We start from the raw sequence: 16,490 nt of genomic DNA, 5'->3' as shown, positions 1-16,490 counted from the left end.
ATGACCTAGTGGCAAGAGTGCTTGCCTCGTATATATGAAGCCCTGGGTTCAATTCCCCAGCACCACATATACAGAAAACAGCCAGAAGTGGCGCTGTGGCTCAAGTGTCAGAGTGCTAGCCTTGAGCAAAAAGAAGCCAGGGACAGTGCTCAGGCCCTGAGTCCAAGCCCCAGGATTGGCAAAAAAAAAAAAAAAAAAAAAAAAAAAAACTATGTGCACCCAATTAAGAGAGTGATGAATTGCCATGGTAATAAAAAAAGAAAAGAAAAGATATGCCAGAAAAAGGTCAACAATTCTAATTTAAAATGAAATTATGAACTATTAAGACAAGAAAGAAAAATTAATCTGGAGGAAGAACAGCTAGAGAGTGACATAATGAAAAGATCACAGGGAACAAAACAAATCTAGATTTGAAATATAACTGCCACCACCAGGTTATTTTACTTGTGTGTCTGCATCTAGTTGCTGTTCTTTCAATCATGTTTCTTTGAGTGGCATTCCTTCTCCAGTTCGGGAGGCCACTGATAAACTCTCTCAACTGCAGTCTAATTTTTAAATTCTCTATAAATATTGAAACAGTTTAGTTGACCTCCACTCATATCAATGAATTAACATTCCAAAAACATATGTTTTTTAAAATGACTTTCTCAGGTTTAATACTATCCATATTCTCAAAAATCTCATTTCCAAAATTTCAAGACTGGGTGAAAAGGCTAATTTCATTGTGTTCTCAGGGAAGACTGAAGGAAAGTCAACCTCTCCTTAAAATGTGTGTGCACACTCATGTGTGTGTCAGTACTGGGACTTGAACTAGGGGATTTGTGCTCTTGCTTGAATTTTTTTTTACTTTATTATTATTAGTGGTGGTAGTAGTAGTAGTGCCAGTCCTGGATCTTGATTCAGAATCTTGGTGCTATACTTGAGCTCAAGGCCAGTAACTCTACCACTTGAGCCACAGCTTAGGCTGGCCTTGAACTTGTGATCCTTCTGTGCCTCTACTCCTGAGTGCTGAGACTTCAGTTATATACCATCATGACTGGTTTAGAAAGGCCATTCCTAATCTATGCAAAATTTGTGGTAAAGTTTTTTTGTGGGTTTTTTTTTTTTGCCAGTCTGGGGGCTTGAACTCCGCCTGGGCACTGTCCCTGAGCTTCTTTTGCCCAAGGCTAGCACTCTACCACTTGAGCCACAGCGCCACTTCTAGCTTTATCTGTGTATGTGGAACTGAGTAATCAAACCCAGTGCAGTGCTTCATGCATGCTAGGTGAGCACTACCACTAGGCCGTATTCCTAGCCCTTACACAACAGCATATTTAACATGGTTTTTGTTGGTTTTGGTTTTGGTTGTAGTGTTTACACAGGCATTCTTTTGGTAGTTTGTCTTATGGTCTATCATGCCAGACTGGCTTTGAAACACAATCCTCAGATCTCAGCCTCCTAAGTAGCTAGTATTACAGCCACCAACACCTGGCTTAATTCACTTTTTTTTTTTTTTTGCCAGTCCTGGGCCTTGGACTCAGGGCCTGAGCACTGTCCCTGGCTTCTTTTTGCTCAAAGCTAGTACTCTGCCACTTAAGCCACAGCGCCACTTCTGGCCATTTTCTATATATGTGGTGCTTGGGAATTGAACCCAGGGCTTCATGTATACGAGGCAAGCACTCTTTGCCACTAGGCCATATCCCCAGCCCCTACTTCACTATTTGATCACTAAAATGTTTTCCAGCTAGGGAAAAGGCTTTTTATCAAGATTATACTAATACTTTTTCTTTTCTCTTCTCTTCTTTTCTTTTCTTTTTTTTTTTTTTTTTGGCCAGTCCTGGGCCTTGGACTCAGGGCCCGAGCACCGTCCCTGGCTTCTTCCCGCTCAAGGCTAGCACTCTGCCACTTGAGCCACAGCGCCGCTTCTGGCCGTTTTCTGTATATGTGGTGCTGGGGAATCGAACCTAGGGCCTCGTGTATCCGAGGCAGGCACTCTTGCCACTAGGCTATATCCCCAGCCCTTCTTTTCTTTTTTGATACTACTGGAATTGAACTGAAGGACTCAGACTTACTAGGCATAAACTCCTATTTAAGTCACATTCCAGTCCTTTTGCTGTGATTTGTTTTTCAGATAATGTCAATTGCAATACAATTCTCCTACCTTGGCCTCCTAAGTGGTTGGTACCACAGGTGAACACTACCACTCAGCTTATATTTGAGACAGGGTCTGGCTAACTTTTCTAACTTGTCTCTAGGCTAACCTCAAACTGCAATCCTCCTGTCTCTGCCACCATGCCTAGCTACTATATGGATATTTTTTGAGGAAAAAATACTCTTTTAACAGAGTGGGCCCTTTTTACATCTTATATTTATTATCACTGTTTATTTCTAATTGGGTTTTGTTTTTTTTTACCAGTTGTGGGGCTTGTATTCAGGGCCTGGGCACTGTCCCTAAGCTTCTTTTGCTCAAAGCTAGCACTCTACCACTTGAACCACAGTACCACTTCTGGCTTTATCTGTGTATGTGGTACTGAGGAATCGAACCCAGTGCTTCATGCATGCTAGGTGAGCACTCTACCACTAAGCCACATTCCCAGCCCATCTAATTGCCTTTTAGTGATCAGAAAATGTACAACTTCAGGGGGCAAATTAGCACCATAGGTATACCTGTGGCTTGCTGGGTCTGGCTCTTTATTTTTTCCAAGGGAGCTTAGAAAGAATTACTGTTGACACTCACACTTCTAGTAATCATGTTTAGTATTAGTTTTATAGAGGTTTAAATGCTATTCTGATGATTGCCCCAAATGGCTCCTATTCTCAATGTAAATGTGAAGGGCCTAGCTACTCCATATGATACGCTATGTATATCTTTGGCATGTGCTATTTTTAATATAGTACATTATTGTATAGAAGTCCATAGGTCCCAGAGAGAATATAGTCCCTCCCATTTAAATAGTTTCCATCCTGCAATTGTATTTAATAGATTTCTTGGCCAATTCTGAAAAGTAGTTGCCAGTGTCACTAGGTAATGAATTACATATTCTGAGAGAAATTAGACTATAGGAAATACCTTCTGGCTTATGTATATTTAGCAGGTGGTAAGAGAAAAGGCAAAATAAAGAAAGGCAGGTGCTGGTGGCTCATGCCTAAAATCCTAGCTGGTATGGAGGCTGAGATCTGAGGACCGCTGTTTGAAGCCAGCCTGGGCAAGAAAGTCTGTGAGGCTCTGATCTCCAATAAAATACTCAAACCAGAAGTGGCACTGTAGTTCAAGTGGTAGAACAGTAGCTGTGAGCAAAAGAATCTCAAGGACAGCACCCAGACCCAGAGAGCCCTGGGACTGGCAAGGAAGGAAGGAAGGAAAGAAGGAAGGAAGGAAGGAAGGAAGGAAGGAAGGAAGGAAGGAAGGAAGGAAGGAAGGAAGGAAGGAAGGAAGGAAAGAAGGAAGGAAGGACTTATGAATGTTTTTAAGGGGATAGAACCAAAGAACCAGGAAACTTTACAGGTTAACATGCACTGTTACATCTGTTGTGGGGTGTTTTTTGGTTTGGTTTGGTTTGGTTTTTTATTTAAGACTAAGTTTTATTTAATATTAGACCTTTTCCATTGAGAGAAATGCACGGATTTTTTAATATCACCAAACCTAACATTTAAAAAAATCCTGATTAAAATGAAATGTTCTCATATTCTCACCAAGTAGGAGATGAGAATTCCCAGAAAATAACATTAAGCATATGACTTGCAACAAACCATATGCAGAACATTGGCTCATTGTCAGATTGCCAGAGTCTTATTGGAAAACAAAGTCCCCAGTTTACCACACAAGAAAAGTTTCCATAACTCAATCATTGAACTTCAGTGCTGGGGGATGGGTTTAGCTGGAACAGAGACTTTTTGCCAGATACAGAATGTTCCATGCTCTTCTTTGCTGTTTTCTGTTTCTGAATTAACTTGGTGTTTGACCTTAGGGACTTGCCTATGGCAAGAGAGATCATTTTAACTGTGAGTAATTTAAGTGTTTGAATCTCTTGTTCCTCACTCTATGGAATATGTATGGTCAGAATGAGCTATATGATCTTGAACCTGGAGCAAGCCTGCATTGTGAAATGAGATTTTGTTTTATGGAGCTACTCTTTAGTGATAACATATTTCAGAGTAGTTGCTAATTATGAGAAGGTCTTACTTCCATTCTTGGTTCTTATAGAAAACAACTCCAGGAAGTGGCACTGTGGCTCAAGTGTTAGTGTGCTAGCCTTGAGCCCAAAGAGGCTCTGTAAATACTGAGAGTCAGCAAAATATATCAGCCTTTGGTTTCCTCAGAAAGAGCCCAGGATAAACTGCCACCCTTTCTGAGCAGTCTCCTCAGGAAGACAGTTTCATGTAGAGGGCAATCTGTCATAGTTGAATCAGGCCTAGAGTCTGAGGTCCATTCTGAGTCACTATGACCAGAGCTGTAGTACTGGTTGGTCCCCAAGGAAACTGGTGGCTAAATACTGTGAGAATCTTTATCAGACAGGAAATGACAACTCATTAAAATACTAACGTTAAGCCTATTTAGATTACTGCCTGGGGATTGAGGAGAAAAATTTAACCCTGTGATGACTAAATGGACACATTTCTTTTTTTTCTTTTTTTGGGGGGGCGGGGGGGCAGTCTTGGGCCTTGGACTCAGGGCCTGAGCACTGTCCCTGGCTTCTTTTTGCTCAAGGCTAGCACTCTGCCACTTGAGCCACAGTGCCACTTCTGGCCATTTTCTGTATATGTGGTGCTAGGGAATCGAACCCAGGGCCTCATGTATATGAGGCAGTCACTCTTGCCACTAGGCCATATCCCCAGCCCACAAATGGACACATTTCTAAAAACAGATTTATTTACAAGGTTTTTAGCAAAAAAGGAAAATATCCCTTTTTTTTTTTTTTTGGTATAGAAAAAATACCAGCTTGTAATGGGAGTTGGATGGGAAGGTGTTTGTATTTCATCTCTAAAAATAGGTCCTACCTTTATTCTAAGTATAACCATTCATTCTCTTCAGAAGAGTCTGTTGGCTTCAGTTTGAAGAGGACAATTTTAACCAAGCATGGGTTATACATGCATATAAGACCAGCATTCAGGAAGTTGGGTCAGAAGGATCAAGAGTTATAGGCAGTGCTGGGAATATGGCCTAGTGGTAAAATGCTCGCCTCCTATACGTGAAGCCCTGGGTTCGATTCCTCAGCACCACATATATAGAAAAAGCTGGAAGTGGCACTGTAGCTCAAGTGGTAGAGTGCTAGCCTTGAGCAAAAAGAAGCCAGGGACAGTGCTCAGGCCCTGAGTCCAAGCCCCAGAACTGGCAAAAAACAAAACAAGAGTTATAGGCAGTCCTGAGATCCATCATCTCAAAGAGGGGAAAACAAGAAGATTTTTTTTTTATTTAGAACTCTACCCTTACTATGCATCTAGGCCAAATCTCAGATGACAGAGGAATTCCTTGGTTCAAGAAGATAAACTGATTTATTGGTTTATATCCAGAAACTCTCATTTAATCATCAAAATTCTTAAAGCCTTGATAAACTTTTTTTTTTTTTTTTTTTTTTTTGCCAGTCCTGGGGCTTGGACTCAGGGCCTGAGCACTGTCCCTGGCTTCTTTTTGCTCAAGGCTAGCACTCTGCCACTTGAGCCACAGCACCACTTCTGGCCTTTTCTATATATGTGGTGATGAGGAATCAAACCTGCTTCATGTATACGAGGCAAGCACTCTTGCCACTAGATCATATTCCCAGCCCCTTGATACACCTTTTAATTAAAAGCTGTAACTGTGGGCTGGGAATGTGGCTTAGTGGTCGAGTGCTTGCCTAGCATGCATGAAGCCCTAGGTTCAATTCCACAATACCACATAAACAGAAAAGGCCGGAAGTGGTGCTGTGGCACAAGTGGTAGAGTACTAGCCTTGAGCAAAAGAAGTTCAGGGGCAGTGCCTAGGCCCTGAGTTCAAGCCGCAGGACTGCCCCCCCCCCAAAAAAAAAAAAAGTTTGTAACTGTGGGCATGGGGTTTCTATCTATTGAGGTCTCTTTCTAAGCAGGACATGGGTGGCTTTCTCCTGTAGTCCTAGCTATTCAGTAAGCTGAAACCTGGAAAGCTGCAGTTTGAAGCCTGCCAGGACAGAAAAGTCTTCAAGAAGGTTCTACCTCCAGTTAGCCAGCAAAATGCTGGACTGAGTTTGGCTCAAAATTGCTAAAGCAAAGCGGCCAAGCCAACTAAGATCCTGAGGCCCTGAGTTCAAGATCTGTTACTTGCATGCACACATACACACACCTACAAAAGGCTCTTTTTCTATAGTCCTTCATTATAGGAGAAAAAGGAGATAGATACCCAGCTTGTTTTTTTGCAGAAACTGTCTCTCTCCTTTTCTCTCGTTTTAGGTATATTACCTAACAGTCATACATTGATTTGGCCTGCTAACTAAGCCTTAAATTTAGGGCTGGGAATATGGCCTCGCAGTAGAGCGCTTGCCTTGCATACATGAAGTCCTGGGTTCAAATCCTCAGCACCACACAAACAGAAAACGACCAGAAGTGGCACTGTAGCTCGAGTGGTAGAGTGATAGCCTTGAGCAAAAAGAAGCCAGGGACAGTGCCCAGGCCCTGAGTCCAAGCCCCAGGACTGACAAAAAAAAAAAAAACAGATATTTTAGGGCTTAGAATATCACTCTGTGGTATGTACAGTACTTTCCTAGCATGTACCAGACTCTGGGTTCTGTCCCCAGCACTTTAAAAAAATGATTTCATCCTTGTTTTATTTTGAGACAGAATCTCACTATGTATCTCAGACTGGCCTGGAGCACTTAATCTTCAGCCTTCTAAGTGCTGGAGTTACAGGCATGGACGACATTATAGTCTGGCTTTCTCTTTCTCTTACTAATGACCCTGGCCTGACCCATCTCCTAAAATTATATTTCTCATTTAAAAGCTTTTAGTGATCTGATTTTTAGGAAAGTGAATATAACTTACATGTTCACATTAGTGCTAAGTTCCTTAAAAGAATAATGGAGAAAGGACTAATACCTAGGTTAAATGAAAATATTACTTTATTAATAACCTCTGTAGTAGTCATTGGTATTTCAGCCACTTATCCCTTATGTGTGCCTCTGTAAATACAAGACCAGACAGGGCAAATCAGTATATTTTTGTTTTGTATTTCTGACAAGTTCTCCCTGTGTAGCCAAATCTGGTTTTGAACTCCTGATCTTCTTTTTGGCCAGTCCTGGGGCTCGAACTCAGGGCCTGGGCACTGTCCCTGAGCTTCTTTTGCTCAAGGCTAGCACTCTACCAGTTGAGCCACTTCCAGCTTTTTCTGTTTATGTGGTATAAGGAATGGAACCCAGGGCTTCATGCATATGAGGCAAGCACTCTACTGCTAAGCCTTATTCCCAGCCCTTCTGGTCTTTCTGACTCAACCTCCTTTTACTGGAATTAAGCCTAGTAAATCAATGTAGTTCTTATCATGACAAGTTTAAGATAAATTTCAGATCTTCAAGTAGCAAGACTGAGTTTAATGACTCCATGATGGAGAAGAAATTCAAATATGTTTTTTATATGTGGTGAACCAACCTGTTGGAGACTTACAGGATTGTAAGGAGTCCTTGACAAATGGGAATAATAATGATCCATGAATTCTAGCCTGCTTGGAATGGGTGTGTGCTCTGTGTTAACCAACAAAGGAGAATTTACCATTGTGAAAAACAGGAATAATCACTCCACCCACTCTGTATACAACCTCTGCCAATTGTCCTGCTTCCTGGGGAAGATTTTCTGGCTATGAGAACAGAAAGTAATGCAAACCTTTATAAGGAAATAAGAAGAAAGTTTTATACTGATAAGTGATTTCCAGAAGCACAATAGCATATGTATTAAAAATATATATATATAGGAGGAAGCTGAGCTGTGCTAACCTTGAGCATAACCTTGAGCATAAAAGCTCAGAGACAATGCCCAGGCCCTGAGTTCAAGCCCCACATCCAAGAAAGAAGGGAGGAAGGAAAGAAAGAAAGAAAAGACATACCCTGAAAACTATAGAGAAACCATAGATTTTGTTTGCAAATCAGTCAAGGCTCTTAACATACTTCTTTCCAATGTTATTTTGAGTGGATTTTTATTTTGTTGTTGTTGTTGTTGTTGTTGTTGCCAGTCCTGGGGCTTGGACTCAGGGCCTGAGCACTGTTCCTGGCCTCTTTTGTTCAAGGCTAGCACTTGACCTCTTAAGCCACAGAGCTGCTTATGTGGTGCTGAGGAATCGAACCCAGGGCTTCATGCATGCTAGGCAAGCACTCTACTGCTAAGCTACATTCCCAGCCCTTGAGTGGATTTTTTTTTTTAACAAAGATTTTATTTTTTTTTATTTATTTATTTTGCCAGTCCTGGGGCTTGGACTCAGGGCCTGAGCACTGTCCTTGGCTTCTTTTTGCTCAAGGCTAGCACTTTGCCACTTGAGCCACAGCACCACTTCTGGCCATTTTCTGTATATGTGGTGCTGGAGAGTTGAACCCAGGGCTTCATGTATACGAGGCAAGCACTCTTGCCACTAGGCCATATTCCCAGCCCTTGAGTGGATTCCCAAGAAGTTTGTCTTTGTTTCCAGGTACAGTTTCTTTTCATGCCTGTGAGACTAGTTTTCTTTTTTTCTTTTGGTGCCAGCCCTTGGACTTGCGTCCTGGGCCTGGGCACTGTCCTGGCTTTATTTCTGGCATTTTGGTAGTTAATTGAAAATAGAGTTTCTTAGACTTTCTTGCCAGGGCTGGCTTTGAAACTCCATCCTCAGATTTCAGCTTTCTGAGTAGGTAGGATTATAGGTGTGAGCTACCAGCGCCCAGCTGGAAACTGATTTAACTGATTTTGAGTGGATTTGGTGTTTTGTAGGCAGTTTCATTTTTTTCTACAACTTTCATTTCATTTTCTGACTTATTTTTTAACTTTTTGTCTTCTTAAAAGTTCCTAACAATGGTAGGCACCAGTGATTCACTTCTCTAGTCCAAACTAGGAGTCTTGAGATCTGAAAATGGAGGTTCAAAGTCAGCCCACACAGACAAATCCAAGAGACTTACCTCCAGTTAACTAGCAAACATGCCAGAAATGGATATGGGTTTCAAGTGGTATAATACCGGCTTTGAGGGGAAAAGCCAAGCAAAAGTACAAGTCCCTGAGTTCAAGCCCAGTATTGGCATAAAAAAGAAAAGAAAAATGTGTCCAGTAAGGAGAAAAGTAGATTAGATCAATTTTTCCTTTTGATAGTTTTGGTTAAAATCTACAATCATTCTTGTCTGATCCTTCTTCATTCCCTCAACAAGAAAAATTAAAATTTTTCTAATATTTAGGTCTTTCCCTTAAGAATGATATGGGTGTCTTTGATGATTAAAAATTATGACAGAGGGCTGGGGATATAGCCTAGTGGCAAGAGTGCCTGCCTCGGATACACGAGGCCCTAGGTTCGATTCCCCAGCACCACATATACAGAAAACGGCCAGAAGCGGCGCTGTGGCTCAAGTGGCAGAGTGCTAGCCTTGAGCGGGAAGAAGCCAGGGACAGTGCTCAGGCCCTGAGTCCAAGGCCCAGGACTGGCCAAAAAAAAAAAAAAAAAAAATTATGACAGAGTATTAAATAAGGTTGAACAAATTGACTTACCGAAAGAAAGCTTTTTACTAAGATTATTTTTTTTTTTTTTTGGCCAGTCCTGGGCCTTGGACTCAGGGCCTGAGCACTGTCCCTGGCTTCTTCCCGCTTAAGGCTAGCACTCTGCCACCTGAACCACAGTGCCCCTTCTGGCCGTTTTCCATATATGTGGTGCTGGGGAATTGAACCAAGAGCTTCATGTGTAGGAGGCAAGCACTCTTGCCACTAGGCCATATTCCCAGCCCCACTAAGATTATTTTTTAGCATACATTAGTTACACTAGGAACTTTCCTTGGGACATTTCCATACATGGCATCAACTTCACTCCCTCTACCACTTTCCTGTGTCCCCTACCCCCTTTACTCTTAAAACAATTCCTATAGGTTTCATTGTTCTGTTTTCACATATGCATATAAAATACTTCAACCATAGTCATCCTCTCCATTTACCCTCTCTCCTCCTGCAGATAGCTGCTCCCAACAGATTAAGTTTTACTTTGGATACTGATTTTTTTTTTTTTTTGGTCAGTTGTAGGGCTTGAACTCTAGGCCTGGGTGCTGTCCCTGAGCTCTTTAGCTCAAGGCTAGTGCTGTACCACTTGAGCTACGGCACCACTTCTGGTTTTCAGGTGGTTAATTGCAGATAAGAGTCTCATGGGCTTCTTCCTGCCCGAGCTGGCTTTGAACCACGATCCTCCAATCTCAGCCTCCTGAGTAGCTAGGATTACAGGCATGACTCACCAGTGCCTGGCTACCATACTGATCTTCTTAAAACTGGATCTTTTTGTGCATGTATTTTACTATAATTTCTTTTATGCTCATGCCATTTGTTGCTAGTGTAAATGTATGAACTACTGGCATTTCCATCTGTATTATATGAAAAAATTACTTGGAGCTGGAAATATGACCTAGTGGTAGAATGCTTGCCTTACATACATAAAGCCCTTATGTTCAGTTCCTCAGCACCACATATATAGAAAAAAGACAGGAGTGGCGCTGTGGCTCAAGTGGTAGAGTGCTAACTTTGAGCAAAAAGAAGCAGGGGACAGTGCTCAGGCCCTGAGTTCAAGCACCTGGACTGGCAAAAGAAAAGAAAGAAGTTACTTGTACTGCTAACGAAAATCTCTCTTCCAGGAAAAGCTCCTGTGTTGTTCCTTTGTAGTTAGAATCATGACTGGTTAACAGTACCACAGTTCAGACACAGCTTTAGTCTGCCCACCTTTTCTGTCTTTTGTTTCTGTCCAGGTCTTCTCTGGTATCTTCCTCGCTGCCTCCCCTTTCCTGTATGTCTCCTCAAGCCTTTTTGCACATCCTTCAGTACTCGTTAAAGTACATTTTAGAGCATGCCGTCTCACACAGATCTGTGCTTTCTCCTTCCAATTCTTTTAATGTTTATCTTCTGTACCAAAATATTTAATCTTGGATTGTAAATTCCTTTGTTCACAGATCAAAGAGATGATTTTTAATTCCCATAATGATTTTAAGTTCCTGTGGGCAGAGACTTTCTTGTACTATTTTGGGTTTTATTCCATAGCATGAATACAAACTAGGATCTCCCTTGGTAGTAGAAGGTAATAAGATCAAAGAAAAATGTCAGTCAAGAATGAGGAACTTGTTAGCTTTGGTAAAGATGTTTTTTTTAAGCCTTTCTGTTTTATTCCTCTGATTTGTATTACAGAAAATGTAAAAATCCTGATTCAAAAGCAGCAGCCTACTTCTCCTAGTAAAAGATGAAGTTAATTGAGTCAATATACCTTTAGGGAGAGCATTAGGCACTGCTGGGAATGCTTCTGGCCCAAGGAAAGAGATTGGATTTACTTGCCTTTTTGCCATTGTGTGACAAATGAGAAAATGTTTGGTTTTCTAAGTTGTCCTAAATTACCTTTTTATAAAATGCCTGCAATATATCTATAACAGGTACCTGATAGCTGTAGTTGCCCAACCAGTTTAACTGCACTGCCTCCACATATGCTGGGTGAGGGAGAGCTCTAAGTACAGCTCTTATCAAAGATCTCTGTCCCGGTCATCTCAGAACAAGTTGTTTAGTAATGTACAGGAGTTCCTGTGCAAACCATCCACCATAAACCACGTAATGATTCAAGGTTCATAGTTCCTCTTTGTTCCTTTGTTAATCACTGACTTCTGACTAGGGGGAGGTGCCTCCCAAATTTGCTAATGCATTCTTTTTGGATAAGGATGACGCACGGATTGTCCTAATAAGGACTTAGATTGAGAAAGCACCTCCCCCTCAGAGAAGATGGGACGAGTCTGTGAGAGGGCTGGAGAGAGGGCGGGCAGTTTCTTTTTTAACTGAGGATGACACAAGCGTAAGTCATTTCCTTATTAATCGGTTCAAACCAGTTCTTACAGGAACTGGTGGTGATAAATGTGGGACTTCTGAGAAGTCATTCATTTTATTCTTTGTGCAGCCCCAAGTGTGCAGCCCCAAGAATGCACTGTCGGCTGTGCTGGCTTCACTTTTGAGCACTCTTGTGCTTTAGAAGTGGCTCCTGACTGCAGCTTTTAGTTTCTCTCAGACATGTTAATGGTAGAGATTTTCCTACTTTAAGGAGCTGTTTAAACGAAGAATTTTTCATCCACTAAGAAGAGTTCATGGGATTTTGACAACTGATTGTTTTATATTCTGTTCCTCTTTTTTCTTTTTTTATCCTGTTTCTGCTTTTTGAGTCCAGGTGGTAAGTGGGTTTTCTTTTAATATTTCTCCTGCTTTTCTTCCCAAATGTGTCCTTTCCGGGTGCTGCTGTGCTCTGCTTCCAGTGCTGTCCCAGGCATCGGTCCTTCCCTACAGAAGCCATTCCAGGAATACCTGGAGGCTCAGCGCCAGAAGCTTCACCACAAAAGGGATATGGGCACCCCACAGGTGAGAATTTACTCTTGAGTTCTTCTCCCCCAGGCAGTTCCAGGTTAAAATTCAATTTTTGGCTCTCAGGTTTTTAGGTAGATAGAGTAAAGTATGCTTGGCCATTTCGAACAGAAGTTGTGGCATCATGAATGCACTTATTCTCTACTGGGCAATTTGTTTTAAACCATACCAAATGAAAAAGGTGTTAACTACTTTTCTGAGTATCTTCCAAAAACAACAGTAGAGGTAGAAGAAAAAAATAACGGCTCCATTCTATTATGTGGAATGAATTATTGCCTTAATTTTAACAATTTATCAGATGTATTTTTCTGCTTGATTAAATTAGAAAGTTAAAATTTGGAACATATAACAAAATACTTGATTCAAGTAACTTAAATAGCTGCCTATTCTGTGTTTCATCTCACTTGTGAGAAAGTAATCATTTGAGTTTGTTTTAAAATAAATCAAGGCTCCTCTTAACATAGCTGAACTTTGGGACTTTAACTTAAACCAAGACTGCTTTTTTATAAACAGTTCTGTGACTGGAGGAAGTAAGCAATAGCCTGAAATGGGAAACTTGAAGGAAGCAGTTGCTTTTTAATAGCCTTACACTCTTCACATGGCCCTTTGCTGCCCTCACTTGTCCAAAAACAACTTACAGTTATATTTTAACTCTCAATACTGAAACAAAACAGTTAATGGTCCTGACAACTGCTTCGCAACTGTAGAGTAGAGAATTTATCTCATAACTACTCTTAGATCATAGTAAAAGACAAAAGATTAGTTCACATTTGCATTTCTCACTAAACTGTGAATTGCATCAACTTTCTGCCCAACAAAGTGAAATCTTGATCATCCAAGTATAAAAATGCCTGGTCCTGGGCTGGGAAATGTGGCTTAGTGGTACAGTGCTTACCTAGTGGTAGCCAGTGGTACAGGCTTACCTAGTATGTGTGAAACCCTGGGTTCAATTCCTCAGTACCACATAAACAGAAAAAGCCAGAAGTAGCGCTGTGGTAGAGTGCTAGCCTTGAGCAAAAGAAACTCAGGGACAGTGCCAAAGCCCTGAGTTCAAGCCCCAAGACTGAAAAGAAAGAAAGAAGAAAGGCCTAAGTGTTTGTTTAGGTTACAAGTTGCAAGTTCTTATTATTTTCTCTAAAACATTGTAAGTGGTCCCCTACTTACTGTTGAATGAATGAAGCCTTTTCATTTGAATTGTTTGCTTTTTGCTTTTCCTGCAGGGAGAAAACTGGTTGTCCTGGATGTTTGAAAAGTTGGTCGTGGTGATGGTGTGTTACTTTATCCTGTCTATCATTAACTCAATGGCACAAAGTTATGCCAAACGAATCCAACAGCGGTTGAACTCAGAGGAGAAAACTAAATAAGCAGAGGAAGATTTTAACTGCAGAAATTGGGATGAATGGGTTCTCCCTTACATTGGGAGGACTCTTAACCAGGAAGGAAAATTCCCTTTTCCAACCTGTATCAATTTTAAAAAATGTTTATCCTGAAAGCAGTTTAGTTCCTATTTTGCACTGACATACTTTTCCTTTATGTGTTAAGGTAAGGTATTGACCCTCAATTCGATCCATGTTGTATTTTTATTAGGGTGAATGTGATGTTCAGCCACAAAGTTAACAGAAACTGGCCTTCTGTTTATTACTTTAAAAAGGTCCACTTGGTACAATTGGAGAATACTTGCCACACAAAAAGTTCTTAAGTATGTTAAATATGTCGAGCTTTTTAGGCTTGTCTCAAGTGATTTGTTTTTTTTCTAAGTCATCAAAATGTATATAAATTATATATAGATTGGATAACAGTCTTGCATGCCTATCATGGTACAATTTAATATGCCATCCTACCCAAAGTTTCCTCTCCCATCCTTAAAAAGAGGCCATTTTATGATGCATTGCACACCCTCTGGGGAGATTAATCTTTAAATTTTAAAACAGTATAAGGAAAATCTGTTTGGTGTCTCATAAGTGAGTATACCATTTTTTATTCTGTATATTTAGAATGAAGACATGAAAAAAAACTTTATAAAGACATCTTTGATCATTCCAAAATTGTGTTTGTTTTCTTGAGCAATTTGATTTTTTTCCCCTTCCTTTTAGCTTGTATCAACTGAAGGGCAGCCTTGCCAAATCCAACTATTGCCAGAATTTCTAAAGTTTTCTTTATTTGCATGAAATAGCCAACACCCAGGTATCTTGTTATGCTGGAACTAGACTACTGCCTACTGTAAATGATGCCTCTGAGATTGGCCTAGTCTGAGGATTTCATGGTTTGTGAGAGCCAAGAAAGAAAAGAAAGGTGCTAATGTACAATTCACCGGACACTTGAGCAGAGTTACTCATTTTTTTAAAAAACACCACACCTCCAATCTGTTAATTTTAGCAAGTTGTACTCTAGTTTTAACACTTTCCTTTTTTTTCTTTGAGATTTTTTTCTGATTAAACCAATCCATTTTGTTTAAGAAAATAAATAATTTTACTTTTTTTTCCCTTCAGGTAGATTTATACTGATATTGTGTCAAAATAGAATAGAATTGGAGGTAAATTTCAACAAGCCAGAAGTACTTTGGTTTAGTTAATCAAATCCTTCCTGAGTGTCTGCTTGTTTTGCCTATCGTCGTGACATCTCCATGGCTGTACCACCTTGTCGGGTAGCTTATCAGACTGATGTTGACTGTTGAATCTCATGGCAACAGCAGTCGATGGGCTGTCTGACATTTTGGTATCTCTCATCTGACCATCCATATCAGTATTCTCATTCAGACATTATTCCATATCATGGTTTACAATCAAAACCTGTGGTCCTTGTGTCTAATGGCACTTTGAGTCGTATGCCATGATATTGCAACATATCAAGAGAAAACTTTGTGGGAAATAGGGATAGTCCCCATGACCACAGCTAAATAAAATATCCTGCTTTATGGGTTTGAAATGGTTATTACTTTCTTAGCATGTTTGTTGGTTTTTCAGAGACTAGTATTTTGACTGTTAGTTGAGCTTATTTGAAAAGCAGTACCCAACAACTTTGTTGTAGAATTACAGATTGTTTGGTGTTAGCTGAAGTCATGACTCCTAGACTGACTTCCAGTTGTGGTTCATCTCTTCACCTGCATTTATTTCATGTTTGTCTAAAGAAAGGAAAGAGGAAGTAAATATAAATGGTACTATGCATACTAAATCTTTGGGATTTACTCATAAATTTGTTTCAGGCATTAGAAAAACTTTCTTAGGCTAGCTGCCTTAGAGCTTCATTTGACTTAAGGTAGCCATTTATTCACAGTTTCAAACGAACTTGCTTTGAAAACAAATGAAGAACAGAACTCTTTCCTTCTGAGTATTCATTCAGTTGTGCCTCACTTGTGTCTTCCTGCTGGAATCCAGCTGGAGCAGTGTGATAACCTGTCTTTTCCAGTGCTTGGTTTGTTCCTTTTTTTCAGTACTGAGGATAGAACCTAGGGCTAAGTGCCCTAGGCAAGGGCTCTTCCATTTGAGTCCAATCTGTTCCTTTCTTGTGTTCACTGAGGTAAATATAAGTACATGATCCCAGAAATAAACCCACTTCTAGCTGATGGAAAGCAGAGAAATTGCATGTGGATGGTTTGATTATTACTTTAAATAAAAGAGGGCTTTGAAAATTCTGATTTCATCTCTACTTCATGTAAGTTTCATCTTGTACTTTACCTGTCTATGGAGTAGTGTCGAGTTTTCATGGATTTCTAGAGTCCTGTGCATATGTATAATGTGGAGTGTGGAGCATGAAAAAAAAAAAAAAGGATGTTTTCACTTCACTTTGATCTGCATAGTGACCACCTAGTCTCATTCTCCTAAGAATCCAGAAAAACTCAGGCTGGAAACGAAGTTTCTTAAATTTAGTAATCATCCAAATGCCCCGTAGTGAGTGCTGCCACGCAGTCTCAGTCTAGATCTGTGTCTAGATCTGAGACACTTCGTATCTGTGTGCTCTGCTGTCTGGCATTAGAACAGCATGCA

At 40.5% G+C, this 16,490-nt stretch overlaps 1 protein-coding gene across 1 annotated transcript in view; it reads left to right on the top strand.

Annotated features, from left to right (window-relative positions):
* The window catches only part of Vmp1 (vacuole membrane protein 1), a 95,457-nt gene extending 81,081 nt beyond the window's left edge, over positions 1–14,376 (top strand). The window contains exons 11-12 of the mRNA XM_048365023.1: positions 12,402–12,504; positions 13,728–14,376. Of these exons, the coding sequence (XP_048220980.1) occupies positions 12,402–12,504; positions 13,728–13,871 (247 nt within the window). The 3' untranslated portion in view covers positions 13,872–14,376. The remainder of the gene's footprint in view (positions 1–12,401; positions 12,505–13,727) is intronic.
* The last annotated feature ends 2,114 nt before the right edge of the window (positions 14,377–16,490 follow it).

This window comes from Perognathus longimembris, chromosome 17, assembly GCF_023159225.1.
Source record: "Perognathus longimembris pacificus isolate PPM17 chromosome 17, ASM2315922v1, whole genome shotgun sequence".
NCBI lineage: Eukaryota > Metazoa > Chordata > Mammalia > Rodentia > Heteromyidae > Perognathus > Perognathus longimembris.
Note: the sequence above shows the minus strand (reverse complement) of the source record. Positions and strands in the feature narration are given on the sequence as shown.